This window comes from Sminthopsis crassicaudata, chromosome 6, assembly GCF_048593235.1.
Source record: "Sminthopsis crassicaudata isolate SCR6 chromosome 6, ASM4859323v1, whole genome shotgun sequence".
NCBI lineage: Eukaryota > Metazoa > Chordata > Mammalia > Dasyuromorphia > Dasyuridae > Sminthopsis > Sminthopsis crassicaudata.
In genome coordinates, this window is record NC_133622.1 from 245,275,683 (window position 1) to 245,294,893 (window position 19,211).

General features: G+C 50.6%; 1 protein-coding gene across 1 annotated transcript in view; it reads left to right on the forward strand.

Annotated features, from left to right (window-relative positions):
- Positions 1-14,668, forward strand: part of DTX4 (deltex E3 ubiquitin ligase 4) — a 39,370-nt gene extending 24,702 nt beyond the window's left edge. Inside the window, exons 4-9 of the mRNA XM_074276352.1 lie at positions 1,192-1,353; positions 3,788-3,849; positions 4,343-4,495; positions 6,833-6,994; positions 8,200-8,289; positions 10,960-14,668. Coding sequence (XP_074132453.1) covers positions 1,192-1,353; positions 3,788-3,849; positions 4,343-4,495; positions 6,833-6,994; positions 8,200-8,289; positions 10,960-11,193 — 863 coding nt within the window. The 3' untranslated portion in view covers positions 11,194-14,668. The remainder of the gene's footprint in view (positions 1-1,191; positions 1,354-3,787; positions 3,850-4,342; positions 4,496-6,832; positions 6,995-8,199; positions 8,290-10,959) is intronic.
- Positions 14,669-19,211: the final 4,543 nt, after the last annotated feature.

Here is a 19,211-nt window from a genome sequence, read left to right on the forward strand (position 1 = left end):
GCAAGCTTTGTCTTTGGGTTTTATACCACCTTTTTCCATATTTGACGCTCCCTCTCACCCACACTCAAACACACACACACAAAATGAGCCTTGTCTTTTAACAAACAACTAAACTAAACCCTTCTAGCAGCCATATCTGAGAGGGAATGTAGCATTCCACAGCCCTGGCTCCCCACTTGCAGTGGAAATAATCTCCTATTCCTCTTCCAAAACCGGCCACTATAGTCCTTGTCCTTCTGTGGCTTGTGTTTTTGTTTTGTTTTGTTTTGTTTTGTTGTTTTGGTTTGGTTTGGTTTGTTTTTTTTGTTGTTGTTGTTTTGTTTTGTTTTGTTTTGTTTTATTTTGTTGTTTTGGTTTGGTTTGGTTTGGTTTTTTTTGTTTTGTTTTGTTTTGCTTTGTTTTGTTTTATTTTGTTGTTTTGCTTTGTTTTATTTTGTTGTTTTGGTTTGGTTTTTTTTGTTGTTTTGCTTTGTTTTGCTTTGTTTCTGCTTGCATGGCTCCTGTCACTGAGTATATTCTTCTACTGATTCTGTTTCCTTCACTCCACGGCCCTCCCCATATTCCCGTGTGCTTCTGCGTTTCTCCCACCATTGTTTCTTGGGCCCAATAGCATTTCACCCCCTGAATGCCCACAGAGTGCTCAGCTACCCCCCGGTCTCCGGGTGCCCACCACGTTTCCGGTTATTTGCTCTCACAAAAGTTGCTGCTCTGATTATTGTGGCTTAAATGGGACCTTGACCTCCCGGAGGTATATAATACCCATTACTATGACTTTATAGATGCACATTTTCCTAGTGCCAGAAAAGGGGGCCTCTGCACGGCCTGCGGTAATTGGTTTTGTGATCATTCAAGGCCCATGTGTTGGAAGGCTTAGAGCCTCCATTGAACAATGACACGGGAGAGATACGATTGTCAACCTTTGCCTCGCAAGCAGCCCTGGCTTATTCTGGCTCTGTTGGAGCGTGGCAGGTGGGACTTGGAGCAGAGAAAATAAAGGAGAAGGTTTCTTTTGTCAGAGAGGATTTGAATGTCTTTTGTGAACAAAAGGGGAATTGGAGGAGGGGGAATGGGCTTGAGAGAATCCAGAAAGGGGAGTGAGTGGAGGCTGGGGTCAGGGGGGAGTCAGTGACTCTTGGGAGGCTGGGAGGGGCGTCCTCAGGGAGTCTCCATTATTTCTCCTCTTCCTTTCAGGAATCACCGGAATCCTCATGAGTGCCGCAGGACTGCCCGTGTGCCTCACCCGGCCCCCCAAGCTGGTCCTGCACCCTCCCCCCGTCAGCAAGAGCGAAATCAAGTCTATCCCAGGGGTCTCCAACACAAGCCGCAAGACCACCAAAAAACAAGCCAAGAAAGGTAGCCCCTCCCGGCTTCCCTGGGGAGGATTCTCTGCCATTACCTAGCTCTGTGTTCTTGGGCAACTCAGGGCTGTCTCTGAGTCTCAGGTTCCTTACCTGAAAAATGTGGGACGACCAGTCCTTTCCCCAGTGTCGCTATCTAGTGTTCCAAGTTCTGTTCAGATCTTAGAGTGAGGTCCTTCCTGTCTCTGGCCCGCTGGACTCCAAGGGCCCTTCCAGACCTGGCGTTTTTTGTCGGACGAACCCTCTCAGCTCTTAAATTTCTGTGTTCTAAGTTCCCTCCCAACTCTCACATTCTCTGCTCTAAGGGTCCTTCTAGCTGTGCCATTCCATGCTCTCCTGCCCTTCCCAGCTTTGAGATTCTATATTCCCAGAACCCTCCCAACTCGGACATTCCTTGTGTTCAGGTCCCTTCCCCTCTCACTCTGTGTTCTAAGGGCCTACCCAGTCTGACATTCTGTGCTCTAAGACATTTCAAGTCCTAACGTCCTTCCAGCTCGGATATTCCATGTTCTAAGGTCCCTTCTTCCCATTCTAAGGCCCCTCCTAGGTCCAGCTCTGTGTTCTAATTTCCTTCCCTCTCTGACATTCTGTGTTCTAAGTTCCTTCCCTCTCTGACATTCTGTGTTCTAAGTTCCTTCCCTCTCTCTCTGACATTCCCTGTTCTAAGAGCCCTCCCACTCATAGTCTATGTTCTAAGGTTACCCTATATCTAATATTCACTAACATCTAATATTTAATATTTCGTGACTTTCTTTGGACCTCAGTTTCCTTTTCTGCTCCTTGTTCTACACATATTGTGGCTACAATAGCACATGTCAAATGGAGGAAACGTAAGGGAAAGCATTTTGCAGCCTAAGCACAAGACAAGGGGGAGAGATTCTTCCCTTGTTACCAGGGGTGATCAGAGAGGGCCCTGCTCGGCCCCCTCCCCTCAGCTGATCAATCCCTCAGATGCCTGGCCCGTTTCCCAACTCTTCACGCCAGGTCCCTCCCTCTGACACACTGGGGCCTGGGAGCCAAGCGGCCTGGGGCTTAGTTCCTAACTTCCCGGATGATCTTGGATAAATCATTAACCAGACCCCCGCTCCCTCCCGCTTTTCCAATGGGTATGGCCCTTTGTAGTTTAGTGGGGTCATGTCTCCACCCATCTCCCACAAAGAATTAGGGTCAATCGTTTTAGGGCAGAATGAAGACCCTGGACACCGTGACTTCTCAGGTCATTCCATTACGGCCTCTTCCTCCCCTTTCCCTCTTCTCCCCAGGCTCCGTTCTTTGGTCCGAGCCTTCTCAGACACGGCATACTGCAGAGTACTCTTAGGAGGACTTGTGCCCTCACTGAGCTTCCGCACGAAGGCAATGGGGGGGATCTCGTGGGGAGAAAGACCATTGCTCCAAAGTCCCAGGATGCTGGGACGCTCTGGCTTAATCCCATTTCCTTTAACTTGCATCTGAGTCTAGTCTTCATTGACTCACGGGAACCTTGGGATTTCGAGACTTTTTTTAATTAAGCATTAGGAATGAGAAACTCCCATGAGGGAACTCGTTTCACTAAGGCAGGTTTGCACCTATTCTGCAGCTTATCTAGTCCTAGAGAGTTGTCTGGGCCCCTGAGATCCAAATGTCTTGCTGAGGGTCCCCCAGCCACTCTTACGGGTGGTCTTGTTGGCCCTAGAACTCGCTTCGGCTGCCTCTGGCTGTGCCTTTGGGGGTGCCAGTAGTTTGGCGGCTGAAACTCTGGTTTTGTACCATGGGTTGTGGATTAGAACTCAGCGGGGAGTCTTATAGAGCCAGGGGACTCCGCTGTACAATCCTGGGCTTGCCCCACACACACACACACTTGCCACTTCACGAAGCAGCATTGCCCAGATGGAAGAGGACGTACAAAGGCTGAAGAAAATAATTCCCAAACACCAGAATCGGGAAAGTGGAAGCTAGAGAGTTTATGAGACATCAAGAAACAGTAAAACAAAATCAACAGATAAAAACGTCTTAATTGGCTCAATTCTAAGTAGATTAGAACATCTAGGTTCAAACTCTGACCCTGCTACTTTCTCCTTGAGCAACTCACTCCACCTGTCTTTACCTGGGTGTCCTTATTTGTTAAAAGGGGGATAGACTCCATGGCTTCCGAGGTTCTTTCCAGATTTTGTGTGTGTGTGAGTGTGAGTGTGTTTGTGTGTGTGTGAGTGTGTATGTGAGTGTGTGTGTGTGTGTGTGTCTGTGTTTGTGTGTTTGTGTGAGTATGTGTGTGTGTGTTTTTGTGTGTGTAGATATTATCCCCTTACTAAACAGTGAGATCCATGATACATGGGACCTGCTATTTCTGAACTTTATTCTTGCCCTGGTCTCTGTGTCCAAAAGATAATTAATAAATGTTGGGGACAATTGTCGTCATGGAATGATCTCTTCTCACATCTCTGCCCCTACAGGAAAGACTCCAGAAGAAGTTCTGAAAAAGTACCTGCAGAAAGTGCGCCACCCCCCAGATGAGGTGAGTCACCAGAGGGGAGATGGCTTGAGGGGCACAGACCCCAGCTTAAGACCCCCTGCCTTTATCATTTAATGTCCTACTTTCTGTCTGTCCTCCCTTCAGAGGGAGGACCAGTACCCTCAGCTCTTGAGCTTCAAATTCCCCATCTCTAAAGTGGGGGGTGGGAGTCGGGGTTGGCCTGGACCACTTGAGGGTCACAGACCCCAGCTTAGGACCCCCTGCCTTTATCATTTAAGGCCCTGATACTTTCTGTCTGCCCAGTACCCTCAGCTCTTGAGCTTCAAATTCCCCATCTGTAACATGGGGGGGGGGGGGGAGTCGGGGTTGGTCTGTATGACCCTTAAGGCCCTTCCAGCCCTTAATCTTAGGAAACTTGAGTTGGAGTCCAGGCCCTTCTTCTAAGGGGTCATTTGGTCCCGGGCAAGTCACTTCCCTGCCACGTCCCCATTTTTTCCTGCTCTGAGGATCCCTCTTCCTTCCTTCGGCCCCACAGGACTGCACCATCTGCATGGAACGTCTCGCGGCCCCATCAGGTTATAAGGGCCCCCAGCCAACCGTCAAACCCGACCTGGTGGGGAAGCTGTCCAAATGTGGTCACATCTATCACCTGCATTGCCTGGTTGCCATGTACAACAATGGGAACAAGGTATGCGCTGAGGGCGACTCGTCCGGGTGGGCTGAGGACCCCTGAGGGAACCTGAGGTGGGCCATGGACCGAGCAGTCAGATCTAAGACTTTCTACCTCGTTCATTTTGGGGAAGCTCCTTCTACAAAGGACACTGCTGAGCAGGTCACCCTGACACCCAGCGGCGGGTAGCCAGGATGACGGAGGGCTTCGACGCCATGCCCCGTGTGGGTCGGCCGAAGGGTATTTAGCCTGGAGGAAGGAAGTCTCAGAGTGGGGATGCGATGGCTGTGTTCCAGCTCTGAAGGGCCATCGTGCAGAAAAGGCATTAGACTCTCTCTGTGGCCCCCGAGGCTGAAGCAGCAGCGGGAGTGGAAAGGGGATAACTCGGATCCGCTCTCAGGAAGAACTTCCAATGCTTACAGCAGCCCCAAAGTGCAGGGGGTCCTGAAGAGGGAGGGGTTTCCCCTCACTGGAGGGCTTCCGTCAAAGCGCATGGTTCCTGTCTGGATATTTTGTAGAGGGGGGCGAGACAAACAAGATGGAAGCTGAGATCTCAGCCCAGAGATTCTGGGATTCTGGGATGTCAGACGAAGGAAAAATCACTGTGGGCTGAAGAAATTTCTAGGGACTTTGAGAAGGGGGGTGCCTCAAACTGAAGAAGAGTCAATGAGCCCTGCCTGGGGTCAGCACAGCTATTAAGCTGGCCAACTTTGGCTTTAGCAGCGTCTCTTTGGGGCCTTGAACCAGCTATGTCTGTCCTCTCCACACCCTAGCACAGTCCTAGGCTCCTAATCAGAACTAAAGAACCCTAGTGAGAGCTCACAGCTCCCTAGCACCCTACACCCTCTGCGGGCCTTTTCTTGCAACAGTCTGAGGGAGCACGGGTGGAGATGCAGAGTGCAGAAGCAGGGGCACTGTGAAGGGGTCTCTTTAGGGGCACAGAGTAATGGGGAAGGCCGGGGAACTTGAGCTTCAGTCTCTTTTTACTGACTCAGAAAATGTCAGAGCTGGATGGAACCTTAGAACATAGATCTGGGAGAAATCTAAGTATAGAATTCAAAGCTGCGGGAGGGACCTTAGAACAGAATGTCAGATCTAGGAGTCTAAAAGATTAGAATTCAGAACTGGAAGGAAGGCAACTGTAGAACATAGAATTCTAGAGCTGGGAAGGGCCTTAGAACATAGAATGTCAGATCTAGGAGTCTAAAAGATTAGAATTCAGAACTGGAAGGAAGGCAACTGTAGAACATAGAATTCTAGAGCTGGGAAGGGCCTTAGAACATAGAATGTCAGATCTAGGAGTCTAAAAGATTAGAATTCAGAACTGGAAGGAAGGCAACTGTAGAACATAGAATTCTAGAGCTGGGAAGGGCCTTAGAACATAGAATGTCAGATCTAGGAGTCTAAAAGATTAGAATTCAGAACTGGAAGGAAGGCAACTGTAGAACATAGAATTCTAGAGCTGGGAAGGGCCTTAGAACATAGAATGTGAGATCTAGGAGTCTAAAAGATTAGAATTCAGAACTGGAAGGAAGGCAACTGTAGAACATAGAATTCTAGAGCTGGGAAGGGCCTTAGAACATAGAATGTCAGATCTAGGAGTCTAAAAGATTAGAATTCAGAACTGGAAGGAAGGCAACTGTAGAACATAGAATTCTAGAGCTGGGAAGGGCCTTAGAACATAGAATGTGAGATCTAGGAGTCTAAAAGATTAGAATTCAGAACTGGGATTGGGGCCACTGTGAAACTTAGAATTCTAGAGCTAGAAAAGCTCTTAGAACATTGAGTGTCAGATTTGCAAGGAATCTTAGAACATAGAGAATAGAATGTCAAAGATGAGCAAACTTGAGAATCTAGAACTCACATAATTTGAACTCACCTCAGCAGACATCTAGTCTAATCCAGGCACAAAAAAGATTATTAAGAACTCTACCGGAGTCTTCTGGCCTTGTTTGTAGAGCCGGAAGGTTCCTTAGAATGAAGAACATGGAATATCAGAACTGGAAGTAGCTTCTGCATATAAAATGTTAGCACTAAAAAGGACTTGAGGGTATAAAATATCAGAGCTCAGAGGGACCTTAAAGGTAGGAGAACTTGAGGACACAAGCTCAACAAGGGGAAATGTTTTATCCTGGCTCATGTGGCTGATGAGCAATGAAGTGACCTCTGGAACCCAGCCGGCTGCTGACCGCTTTCCAGAGTCCTTCCCTTAATCTGGTTGTGTTACCTCTTCAGGAAAAATGGGAGTGAGGGAGGGAGAAGAGGCTGTTCTGAGCTTGAGCTGCCTCCAACTCATCTTTTGGTCTTTGGAGATTTTCTCTGTCCCCTCATTTCTGTTCCTCCCCTCCTTTACAGGATGGAAGTTTGCAGTGTCCAACCTGCAAAACCATTTATGGCGTCAAGACGGGGACCCAGCCCCCTGGGAAGATGGAGTATCACCTCATCCCCCACTCCCTGCCTGGGCATCCAGACTGTAAAACTATCCGGATCATCTACAATATCCCCCCCGGGATTCAGGTGAGCGTGGAGAGACCCATGATCCTCCTCTCCCCCTAGAAGGGCCTTTGCCATTAGGAAGTCTCTACATCCTCCATCGTTACTGGTTTGGGCGCTAATGGGAAGGCTTTTCTGTTAATTATGACCTCAGCAGAAACACATTTCTCCACGACTTCCTTTTCATCCAGCAAAAGGGTGTTCCTTACAGCCACCCTAGAAGAGAGGCAGGTCAGTGGTGCCATGTTACAGACAAGGAAGCCAAGGCTTGGGGAAGGGAAACCGCTTTACCTAATTGTACACAGTTGGTAAGAGGCAGACCTGGGCCCTGACAAGATGTACCCGTCCGCACGTGGTTTCCAGGCTCAGAGGCTTTTTTCTGATTTCAAGGGCCCCAGCAGATGTATGGAGGGTCCTAAAAAAAATGAGCACACAGTTAATTGGCAAGGCTGGGGAACTTGAGCTGCAGTCTCTTTTAAACTCAGAGAATGTCTTATAGGCTCTTAGAACATGGAATGGCAGAGGGCTTAGAACATGGAATGTCAGATCTGGCAGGGGGCTTAGAACATGGAATGTCAGATCTGGCAGGGGGCTTAGAACATGGAATGTCAGATCTGGCAGGGGGCTTAGAACATGGAATGTCAGATCTGGCAGGGGGCTTAGAACATGGAATGTCAGATCTGGCAAGGGGCTTAGAACATGGAATGTCAGATCTGGCAGGGGGCTTAGAACATGGAATGTCAGATCTGGCAAGGGGCTTAGAACATGGAATGTCAGATCTGGCAGGGGGCTTAGAACATGGAATGTCAGATCTGGCAGGGGGTTTAGAACATGGAATGTCAGATCTGGCAGGGGGTTTAGAACATGGAATGTCAGATCTAGGTGGAACCTTAGAACAGATTGTCAGATCTGGCAGGGGGCTTAGAACATGGAATGTCAGATCTGGCAGGGGGCTTAGAACATGGAATGTCAGATCTAGGTGGAACCTTAGAACAGATTGTCAGATCTGGCAGGGGGCTTAGAACATAAAATGTTATTAGATGGAACATTAGAGCACAGAATGTCAAATCTGGCAGGAGTTGCCTCTTCTTGTACTGATGAAGTTGAATGTTGCTTTAGGTGAATTGAAAATCTCAAAACTTGGGTTTTCTTTCTGTATCAAATGAAACTTGAAAACATTTTAAAACTTTAAAAAACACTTTTTATGTTTGTTTTTTTAATTCCCTCAGGGACCAGAACACCCGAATCCTGGGAAGAGCTTCACCGCCCGAGGCTTCCCTCGACATTGTTACCTCCCAGATAGTGAGAAAGGGAGGAAGGTGAGAACTTTTTCCCTGGGTCAGGAAATGTTTCTCTAACTTGAAATCCCGAGCTTTGCTTCTTACCAAATGGAGAGCAAATAGGACTGGGCTCATCCCTGATTATTTTCTGCTCAGGACATGGGCCAGAGCAGGCCTTGGGCCAGAGAGATTGAGTCTCATCCTCCTCAGTGTGGATCTTGGCAGGGAGGGGACCCGCTCTCTTCTTGTCCTATGAGGACATCCCCATTTCTTCCCTTCCCTTTGGCTGTGTGCTTAGTCTTAAGTGCCTGGGATATGGTTCGTCTTAAACAGACATTCTTTTTGTTGTTGTTGTTGTTTAATATTTCTTCTTTTTTTAAAATATTTTTTTATCTACCAGATATATGCAAAGGTAATTTTACAACATTGACAATTGCCAAACCTTTTGTTCTCATTTTCCCCCTCCTTCCCCCCCCCCAGGTGGCAGGTTGACCAATACATGTTCAATATGTTAAAGTATAAATTGAATACTATATATATATACATGTCCAAACAATTGTTAAACAGACATTCTTAACCTGAGATCTGTGACTCCACAAATTATTTAATTTTTTAAAAATGTGTCCTATTATTATTTAATTTATAATATAAATAACAGTATTTTAACTATGTTTCAATATTATTGGTTTCATTTGAAACCTTACATTTTTAAAAAGCATAATTCTGAGAACAGGGGTCCCCAGACTATCAGAAAGGTACAGAACATTTTTTAAAAATTCTCTCCGAAGAGACCAGGAGATGACAAACTGACATTTAGAAGGACAATCTGGCCAGGAAACCCAAGCTCAGGAGCGTAACCCCATCCAACTTGCCGGGTCCCTTCCCCCAACCCAGGACAAGTCCCTTCACTTCCTAAAAGGTCTCAGTTTCTCATATCAAATGAGGATAATAATACTTGTCCTCTTTATCTCACTGGATTGTTGTGAGGATTAAGTAATAATAATTAATGTGGGGATGATCTGAAGACCGTAGCACATCACACATGGGAGCTGTTATTAACTAAATGAAAAGCCGTGGGTCTGCTGGAGTTGGGGCCAAGTTAATTATGAGAAAGCTTATCTCTCCACGTGAGTGCGGCTGCACCGGTCAGGACACCCTTCAATTAGAAGTCTGTTAAGGACCGTGGTCGCGTTTGATCCTCGGGAATAATAATAATATTAATAATAACCACAACAGCCTACCCGGAGAGAGCATCACGAAGGGCTTTCACACCCCTTGTCTCATTTAATTTTCCCAACAGTCCTGGAGGGCAGGCCGTGCGTGTTTCATTATTCTTGTACAAAGGCAGATCCTTTCATATTTTTACAGAGAAGGGAGCCAAGGATTGAGAATGGGAGCATCTTCCCTGTAGGAAGGACTGTAATCCAAGGCTCTGGTTCTTGGGGCTGCCGCGTGGCTCTAGTTCACAAACAGTTCTAGGGAGGCCCGGGCTGCCGGCTCCCTCTGCTGCCTCCCTCATCATCCTGGGGCTAGGACCGTTCTTAAACCGGGCGCATGGTACAGCCCTGCTGGCTGACTCCTTTGGGGGCCAAAGATGCTTCTCCAGCAGGGAAAGAGTGAATGAATGAATCAGCGAAGGAAAAAAGCATTATTAAAAATGTAATATGTTTAATAGGCTCACGGTACAAAGAATTAATTCATGCCTTCGAGGAATTGAATTCTGTTTCACGGGGAGGAGAGCGATAGCCAGGGAAGGGAGCTGTGGTCCAGGAAATTACACGGTTAATGGCATCCTCTTTCCTGAAGCTGTAGACATGTTGCTGTGCCTAGAGCAGAATGTGCACAGTCAGGGAGGGGCTTCAATAGGGAAGGACCCGCGTTGGCATTAGGGCAGATGGCAAAAATGGCCTAGGCCCAACGGCCGCATTATTTCCTAGATTTGTGGTCTGGAGACGCTGCTTCAGGTCAGAATAGAGGTGAGCCTCCATTGTCCAATCTGTAAAATGGAAAGGTTTGACTCAGTGGTCTCTGATATCCTTTCTAGCTCAGCTATGGTGTTTTGAAGTCCTTCCTGGCTTTGAAAGTAGAATATTCTAAGATCCCTCCCAAAATGGGGTAAATTAGATCCCATAAGAGGCACAAAAACAGTAAAGGGAAAGAAGGGAGAGGGATGAGCATTGTCTGAAGCTCCTTCTTTAAGCTCTCTTTCAGCTGTGACCCTGCTCTCTATTCTCCCCTCCCAGGGCTGAAATTCCATGTTCTCAAGCCCTTTCTTGCCCTGGTAGTCTATGGGGGGTGCAGTACAGAGAGGGCTGGGTCTGGAATCGGGGAGCTCAACCCCCCCTCCCCCCCCCCCCCCGGCTGTGGGATCCCTTAACCCCTCCGCTTCAGTTCCTGCAGGGGGAATAACAATGTGCCTGCCTCTCAGGGTGGTGGGGATCAAGTGGGATGATGTCATTAAGGCACCCAGTGCAGTGCCTGGTACACAGAGGCATTTAACAAGTGCTTATTCCCCCCTCTAAGATTTCTTTCCTTTCTGAGTGTGAGTCTGCCAAGGAGATGTTCCGAGGGGCTCGAGTGGGGGAGGAGAGCAGTCGAGGGTGAGCCTGGAACGGCTCGTGAGGGCGAGGACCCGGACGCCTGGCAGCGGTGGGCCTGGGCGCTGAGCAGGAGCGTCTCAGGGCCCTTCTTCTGTGCTCCCCTCCTCAGGTGCTGAAGTTGTTGCTGGTCGCCTGGGACCGCCGCCTCATCTTCGCCGTGGGCACCTCCAGCACCACGGGCGAGTCTGACACGGTCATCTGGAACGAAGTGCACCACAAGACCGAGTTCGGCTCCAACCTCACGGGCCACGGCTACCCGGACGCCAACTACCTGGACAACGTGCTGGCGGAGCTGGCGGCCCAGGGCATCGCGGAGGACAGCGCCGGCCCGGAGAAGGACTGAGCCCGGCCGCAAGCGTGATGGGGGCGGGCTGGGTGCCGGCCGGGCGGCGGAGGGAGGGGCCCCCGCAGGAGACGCCCAGTGTACAGGCTGTGTCATTCATAAACCTCATCAGATACGGGAGGGGACCTGGGACAGAATCCCACTCACCGTGTTCTCCATGAGACTCTGGTCCCGGGGGACGAGGACCCCCTAGTGGGGAGCTTGGCCAGCTCTCGGCCAATGAGGGGGGGGGTCACTCCACCCCCTGGGCCTTGGGAAGCGGAGGCCCCATCCCTGGGAGCCCCTCCAGGTGTTTACACTCTGCTTCAGGAGCAGAGTTTCAGCTCCCTGTCCCCTAAGCGGAGGGAGCGAGGCCCTCACTGTGCAGGGTGGGTGGGAGGGAGGGGGTGGAACCGGTTAAATCGCTGTGACATTGAATGCCTTGGCCAACGTGGGGTCGGAATGATCGCTCTCGATGGGGGGGGGGGCTTTTGCTCTTCACCTTCACGGGCTCCCTCCAGCCTCTCTACGGCGGATGACCCCGGGGGGTTCCCCGAGCCTCCGTCTGGGCAGCTGGAATTGGGTCTGAGCCTTCTGCGCCCAGAGTTGTTCAGGTCTCCACCCAGACCCTCCCTTGTCCTGCCCTTTTCCAGGTCCGTCCTAGCCAGCATCCGAGCTGCGCTCAGGGAAGGAAGGCCTTTGTGCCCTTTTCCCTCTGACTCTTGTCAGCCCAGCCAAATAGAGACCTGGTTCCCTTAAGTTCATGTATTCACTGTGAGTTGAGTCCACGCCAGACTCTGTCCCATGTGCGTGTGTGCCGGGGGGCACGGTCCCTCTCTCCTCCTATCCCCCACCAGCTCCCCGCCAATCCCTTTTTGGGGCTGGTGTCGGCCCGTCCCCGTTTCTCTGTGTGCACCCAGCCCGTCGGGACTGGGCCCCGGCGGAACCCCGTCATTTCCCGTCCGCTCGTCAGCAGCCGTAGCAATGTGGTCTGTCCCGGCCTGGTAGGCGGAAGGAGGAGGAGGAGAGCTTGAGGCAGAGTCCCATCAGGACCACGGAGAGCTCTTCCCTGTCCCCTCCCGGGGAGAAGATGCCCAGGGAGCCTCTTCTCTTCCCCTCTTGCCCATGAGGAAACTGAGAAGTGAAAGGACTTGCTTAAGGTCCCCAGAGAGTAGTTAGTGGTGAGAATGGAGCCCAAGCCCCTAACTTCAGACGCTGTTCCCTCTACACACCAGGCTGCCTGCTTTTTGGTTTTCCTGGCGGGGAGAAGGGAGACCCCAAGCTCTGGGTCTATTTCAGTCTAGGTTAGAGCCCAGCTGGGAAAGGAAGCCGCTCCACCCGCTGCGGCCCAGCCCGGGTCCCCCCGCAGGCCAGGGGAGTTCCTTTGGCCCCCTAGGGAAGGGATTAGGATTTGAGAGGAGAGAAGGGGAAGCTATTTCCCTTTTGAAGAAGGTGGGTCCTTTGAACTGCGTGTATGGGGACATTTCCCCTGGATATGGATTGGATTTACATGCCTCGTGCTGGGGGGCCCGGCGGATATATGTACATAGGTCTCATGGTGTGTGGAAGGTTTCTGATGGTGATTAATAAGGACTGGAGGGAAGAAGCCATTTTGAAAAGATGGTGGCCGCGGGCTCCGTGACCCAACTTCCACTCAGCTGAAAGAGAAAAATCCAAGCAGACTGGCGCTTGAGATCTAGAACCCATCTCAGACTGCTGCCAGCCGTGGAAGTGGCTGGGAACAGCCTCTGGGGAGAGCACTGAGGGGATTTCCGGGCCCTCCGCGGAGTGACCCGCTAGCTCTTTCTGGCTGTTTCTGTTCTTCCCATGAAAGGCGGACCGTTTCCTCCCACGGGTGGGAGCCCCTCTCGCGGTAGGTTGTGAAATGTCTCCCACTTGCCTCCTTTTCTCGGAGACAGTAGCCCTCATCCGGGCCATCAAACGCTGCTTCCTATTTCCGTGATGGTGAGAGGGAGAGCGGGGAGCGCCGCCCCTCGGCCCCTCGGCCCGAGTTCTAGGGCTGCCGGGTTCGGACAACCGCGCTTCCCACCCACAAATTGGCGTGGCAGAGGACGTGCCTCCGAAGTGGCTTTCGGTGCCGCGCACGCCTCCCTGGCGACGGTGCTCCGCTTGTCCCCTCGGCGGCTTTCTGGTTAGTCAGGAACGCAGAGGTGGGGGAGCAGCGGTGGATGTGGCTGAAGGGCTCCGAAGGAGGGAAGTTAAAGGAGGGAAGCAGGAGCTGCGGACGGTGGGAAATGGATGGGGAGTGATGAGCGCTTGGAGGGCCAGGCGGGGACAAGGAAGGCCGAGAGGGGAGGAGTGTCTGAGTCCCCAGAGAGCGAGGGCCGGTCACGCTCCTCCCATTAATTAAGCACGTGGGCATGCGGTCCGAGCTTCCTTCTCCAGAAGATGTTTAAGCTGTTTTTATTCCACTTTCTCTGCCCTTTTGAGGACATACATGGGGGGGAGGAGTGTCAGTTGGTTCCGTGTTCCTTGGGCCCGGAAGGTGCATAGGAGCGTCGAGCCCGAGGTGGAAGGGACTGGGGAGTTCGCGGAGTCCCGTTTTCCCGTTTTCTGGACGAGGAGACGAAGGTCCGGAAGGGTGAGAGGATTTGGTAGTAAGCGGCGGAATCCAGACCCAGCGCCCCCCCCCAGCCCCTACCCTGCTGTTTTCCCTTCTTCACTGTGCCAGCTGAGGGTGGGGGCGTTTCTGAGCTCCTGTTTCTTTGCCAAGCTCCTCAAGCGTGCCCTGTAGTCAGTGGCCCCCGCCACCGGCACCGAGGGGTCTCCACGGGTCCCACCCTTTAGCCGATCGTGTTGCTCAGGAGCTTCTCGACCGTCCTCTCTGCAAAAGGTCACGCGCCAGCTCCGGGAACTCTGTCCCGCGGGGCACGAGCCCGTGGGCCCGCCCCTGGAGGCCCTGCTGCATTTCCATTGCCTGCCCAGCAGAGAGCTCTCGTCCTGCCCCTCGCCGTCCCAGCACCAGCAATGACCTGGGCCCTGCCTTCAATCCGAGCCCTCCCCTGTGCGCGGGGCCGGGCCGGGGACCGTTCCCGCCAGCCCCGCGCGTGCGGGCCGGGGGCTGTGTGTGAGTGCGCGTGCGTGAGGGCACCGGGTGCGTGCCTCTGATTTTTCCTCTTTGTATAATTTGGAGTTGTCTGTGCTTTTATACTCGGCCAGGAACCCGTGGCATCCTGAGGTCCCATTGGCGGGAAGGGCATGAGGGTCGGAGGGCGAGGGAGCGGAGGGGCCTTTGGGACGGGGAGGGGTCCCTGCCTTCCACCCGTCTGTGCTCGTTGGAAGTGGTCTGGGGCTTTGGGGGGAGGCGGGAGGGAGGGGGCGAATGTCCTGGTGTATTACTGATCTGTCTTTTAAAAGTGACTTTTTTTCTTGTTGTTTCTTTGGCTGTCTATGCTGTATTGCTCTGCTGGAGTACAGCGACCCCTAGTGCCCATGGGAGTTGTGTGCAGAACAATAAAAAGAATTCTCCGTGTGGCTCCCAGGAGTCCTGTGTGCTCTGTGGGTCTCTGCGGGGTCCTGGTGCTTCCTCCTGGAGGCTCCCGGGGTGGCTGGGGGTCCCTGATGGACTGTCCCTGGACGGGCAGCAGAAAGCGGAAGGAAGTGTTTCTAGGGGCTTTTCTCCCTCCCTCTGGCTTTTCCCTCGAGGGCCCCTCCCTCCCTCCCGAGCTACTTCTACCCCAGGATTACTGTCAGAACTCAGTACAGGAGTGGCCGGAAGTAAGTGTGGGCCAACGTGCAGCTTCCCCTTTCTGACCCCGGGACTTTCAGGTTTAAGTGCGGCGGAGGGCCCGCGGCCCAGGAAGCCGGCCTTGAGTTCTGGGGTGTGGATCATCTCCACAGCCCTGCGAGACTGTTCGAATTCCCATCTTACAGATGGGGAAACGCAGACCGAGTCACAATTTGAACTGCACAGCCCAGCCCTCAGCGGAGGAGCCTTCGAAGTCTCTGACTTATTGCAGGAAGTTGTCAGCCTCCCGACTAGCATCTTCATCTACTGATGTGCTAGGAACGGTGCTGAAGGGCTCCGCGGAAGGCACATTTCCCCGGGGGGGGAGGGGGGGCAGGAAGCCCCTGAAGGCCCCACTTGTGCCTCCCCATCCTTTAGGCGAGGGCACTTTCTGCCCAGCTCTGGGCCTGTGATCAGCGCTCGAGGAACCTAGAAGGCATTTCTTGGGCCCTGGTTGAGCTATCAAGACTCGGTGAACTGGATTCACATTCAGAACCAATAGCCTGCCTTAACCTTGTTTTAATGCCTTGACCTGTAGAGTTCCATTAAGTGGAATAATCTCCCCACCTCCTCCCCCCACCCAGGGACCTTTCTTTACAAAAACAAAAACCAGACCTTTTTTCCTGATATTTTAAAATCCAGCTGAAAGCCTCTGGTTGCAGGGGTTTGTAATTCACTTTGACGTTACTCTCAGAAAAAAGCCTTTCGAGGAACCGACGACAACCCCCAGGAGGAGTGGCCTTTTAGGGATGCGTGAGAAGGATCTGCTACATGCGTGGACTTGGGTTCAAAGGATATGGCGGGAGGACGCTGCCCCCAAGGAGTTTCGACTTTTTCATTTGTTCTCTCCATATGCAGCAAGTGGAGTGCAAAGGAGGAAGGGATGGGGGCAAAGGTGAGAAGATGAAGAACGTCCTTTCCCCTGCGGGTCACCTGAGAAGGCTGCCCAGGAGAAAACATGCTATCGCAAGATACTCTGAAGAAAAAATCAATAGCAGAGTCAGGGAGGGAAAACAGCAAAACTACTCTACTAGTTCTAGCCAAGAACCGAGACCCAGTTCTCCAGGTGTCTCGTATGAGTCAAATTATCTCTTTGAGAACCTGACTGGGAAGAGGTGGTCATGATGGAAAAGATGGTGATAGATCCCTTTTATTTACACAGCTCATTCTGCCTGAAAGCATCCTTCCTTGGGGCCGCTAGGGGGCGCAGCCCTGAAGTCAGGAGGACCCGAGTTCAAATCTGACCTCAGACACTTAACGCTTCCCGGCTGGGTGACCCTGGGCAAGTCACTTAACCCCAGCCTCAGGGGGGGGGAAAGCATCCTTCTTTGGGGCCGCTAGGGGCGCAGCCCTGAAGTCAGGAGGACCCGAGTTCAAATCTGACCTCAGACACTTAACGCTTCCCGGCTGGGTGACCCTGGGCAAGTCACTTAACCCCAGCCTCAGGGGGGGGGGGAAGCATCCTTTCTTGGGGCCGCTAGGGGGCGCAGCCCTGAAGTCAGGAGGACCCGAGTTCAAATCTGACCTCAGACACTTAACGCTTCCCGGCTGGGTGACCCTGGGCGAGTCACTTAACCCCAGCCTGGGGGGGGGGGGGGAAGCATCCTTCCTTGGGGCCGCTAGGGGGCGCAGCCCTGAAGTCAGGAGGACCCGAGTTCAAATCTGGTCTCAGACACTTAACGCTTCCCGGCTGGGTGACCCTGGGCGAGTCATTTAACCCCAGCCTGGGGGGGGGGGGGGGGGAAGCATCCTTCCTTGCAAATAACCCTATGGAATTGGTACCGAGCCTTGTTATTTCCACACTGAAGAGATGGCCTTGGAACTTCAGAAAAATGAAGTTATTTGTCAGAAGTACAGAGCTAATGATTTGGCAAAGCGAGATCTGGAACCAGCCGGTTCACTCTGACCCACCCCAACCTCGGTTAGGAATGCTTTAGGAACAAGAAAATCATTCAGAGATTAGCTCGACTCTGTTGCACAACCTAGAAAACGACAGAAGCATAACTAATCTCAAACAACAGACACCAAAACATGCTATTTTAGAGGAAATCATTCGGTCAGGAGGGAGTGGGGAAGAAAGGGAGCCAAAAGCTCGTCTTCTGAATTTGGGGGGCAGGGTAAGTACAGATTGGGTAATATTCCCCGATAACAGTCATGAGAGCTGCATCTGTAATTTCATTGGTTTAGGGAACTCCCACATGAGGAAATTCCCCCTGCAAATGTAGGTCAGCTACTCCTCCAAAAGTGAATCTTAGGAAGTTGCCTGAAGCGCTAAGCGATCTTCCTGGGGTCACTGCCAGTCTCCGTCGGAGTGGAGACTTAAATTTGTTTTCTTGTTTCCAAAGCCGGCTCTCTATCCATTAAAACATACAAACAAACCCTCAGATCAGAAAGCCCTTCAAGTCCTACAGAGAGCTTTCCTCTGGGAAATGCGTTGGACTGAATCAAGTGGTCCAGGGGGGAAACAGGCAAATAGAGGCTGAGTGAAGTGCTCTCTGAGAATGTACCGGAGACACTCAAGACTAGTGGTGCCTCTTCCCAATGAGCTTATAAATTGCAGAGAAGGGACTGAGCTACATGGGTTAAGGAAATTCCTCCTTAGGAGTTTGCTACATCAAATGACAGGTTTGGGATTGTATTTTGTTTTTTTTAAATAAAGATGAATATTTCTTACCATTCCATTAAAAATTAAATGAATCATGATCATTTACTCCAATTCACTGATAATAATGGAGTACTGGTGATCAAGCAGGCAAAAATCACTTATTAAAGTACTTCCTGTGTGCCAGAAACTGAGGCAGATAAAAAGAAAAATTGAAAACTCTTCCTGCTTTCAAAAAGATCTTATTCTGAGCAGGACAGGAGATCATTATAGACTTCAACAACAATACTCTATGAGGATCAATTCTGATGGACATGGCCCTCTCCAACAATGAGATGAACCACATCAGCTCCAACAGAGCAGTAATGAACTGAACCAGCTACACTCAGTGAAAGAACTCTGGGAGATGACTATGAACCACCACATAGAATTCCCAATCCCTGTATTTTTGTCCGCCTGCATTTCTGATTTCCTTCACAGGCTAATGGTACACTGTTTCAAAGTCCGATTCTTTTTGTTCAGCAAAACAACTGTTTGGACATGTAGACATATATTGTATTTAATTTATACTTTAACATATTTAACATGCATTGGTCAACCTGCCATCTAGGGGGTGGGGAAAGAGGGGAAAAAAATAGAACAAAAGGTTTGGCAGTTGTCAATGCTATAAAATTACCCATGCAGATATCTGGTAAATAAAAATTATAATATTTTTTACAAAAAAAAAAAACAGATCTTATTCTATTGTAGCAGATAACATACTATAGCTAGGTATTTATATATATATATATATATATATATATACATATATATATATGTATGTGTATGTGTATGTGTATATATATACATATATATGTATACAGATTAATGGGAAATAATCTGAGAAAGGAAGATAGTGAGAGTGGGGGAAGAAAGGTGTGATTTAGGCTGAAATTTAAAGAAAAGCCAAAAAACTAAGAGACCAAATTGAGGAGGAGGATATTCTAGGCAGAAGAGACAATCAGGACAAAGATACATTCTTTGCATGTTCTTTTTGGCCTAGAGAGTGTGGAACTTCTACTTCCATCCATCCCATCCCTACCACCTCGATATTTCCTCTCCCAGCCCAATTGTGTTTAAAGGCAGGTTTCCTGTTCAAGGCAAAATGAATCTGGGGGCAGTGGGGTGAGAGCCCTGAGAGCTAAAGATCTTATTGAAAGTCCAGTTTAGAAGGAATATGGCCGGAAAGTGAATGGTTCTCCTGAGCAGATCACAGTTTCTATTTCCCCTAGGGCAGCAGCATCTTTGCAATCAGTCTGTCTTCCCATCTCCCCCACTGTTCTCACCATCTCCTTGGAGCAAAAACACTTGGCACTTGCACCATAAAATAGCTCTGAGAGTTTTATGGTCCCCTTAGAAGGCCCACCATGGGTGTGAAGCAAGTAATGCTGAAGGAGGTGTTTTTAAGTTGCAAGTGGGCTGGGGAAGGAAGAAAAGTGACTCCAATATAACCCAGGGCTTTGTGCTGTCACAGCGAAATGAGTCCCCAAAACTAGAGATCAAGATATTCCATTTCTTGTTCACGGTTTCCTTACACAGAACCCTCCCTACCCACCTCCAACAGTGTTACGCCATGATTCTCCCCAGCTGCCCCCTTCCCACAGACTCTCTCATCTCCTCCCCTCACACCATATGAAATTGGTTTCCATA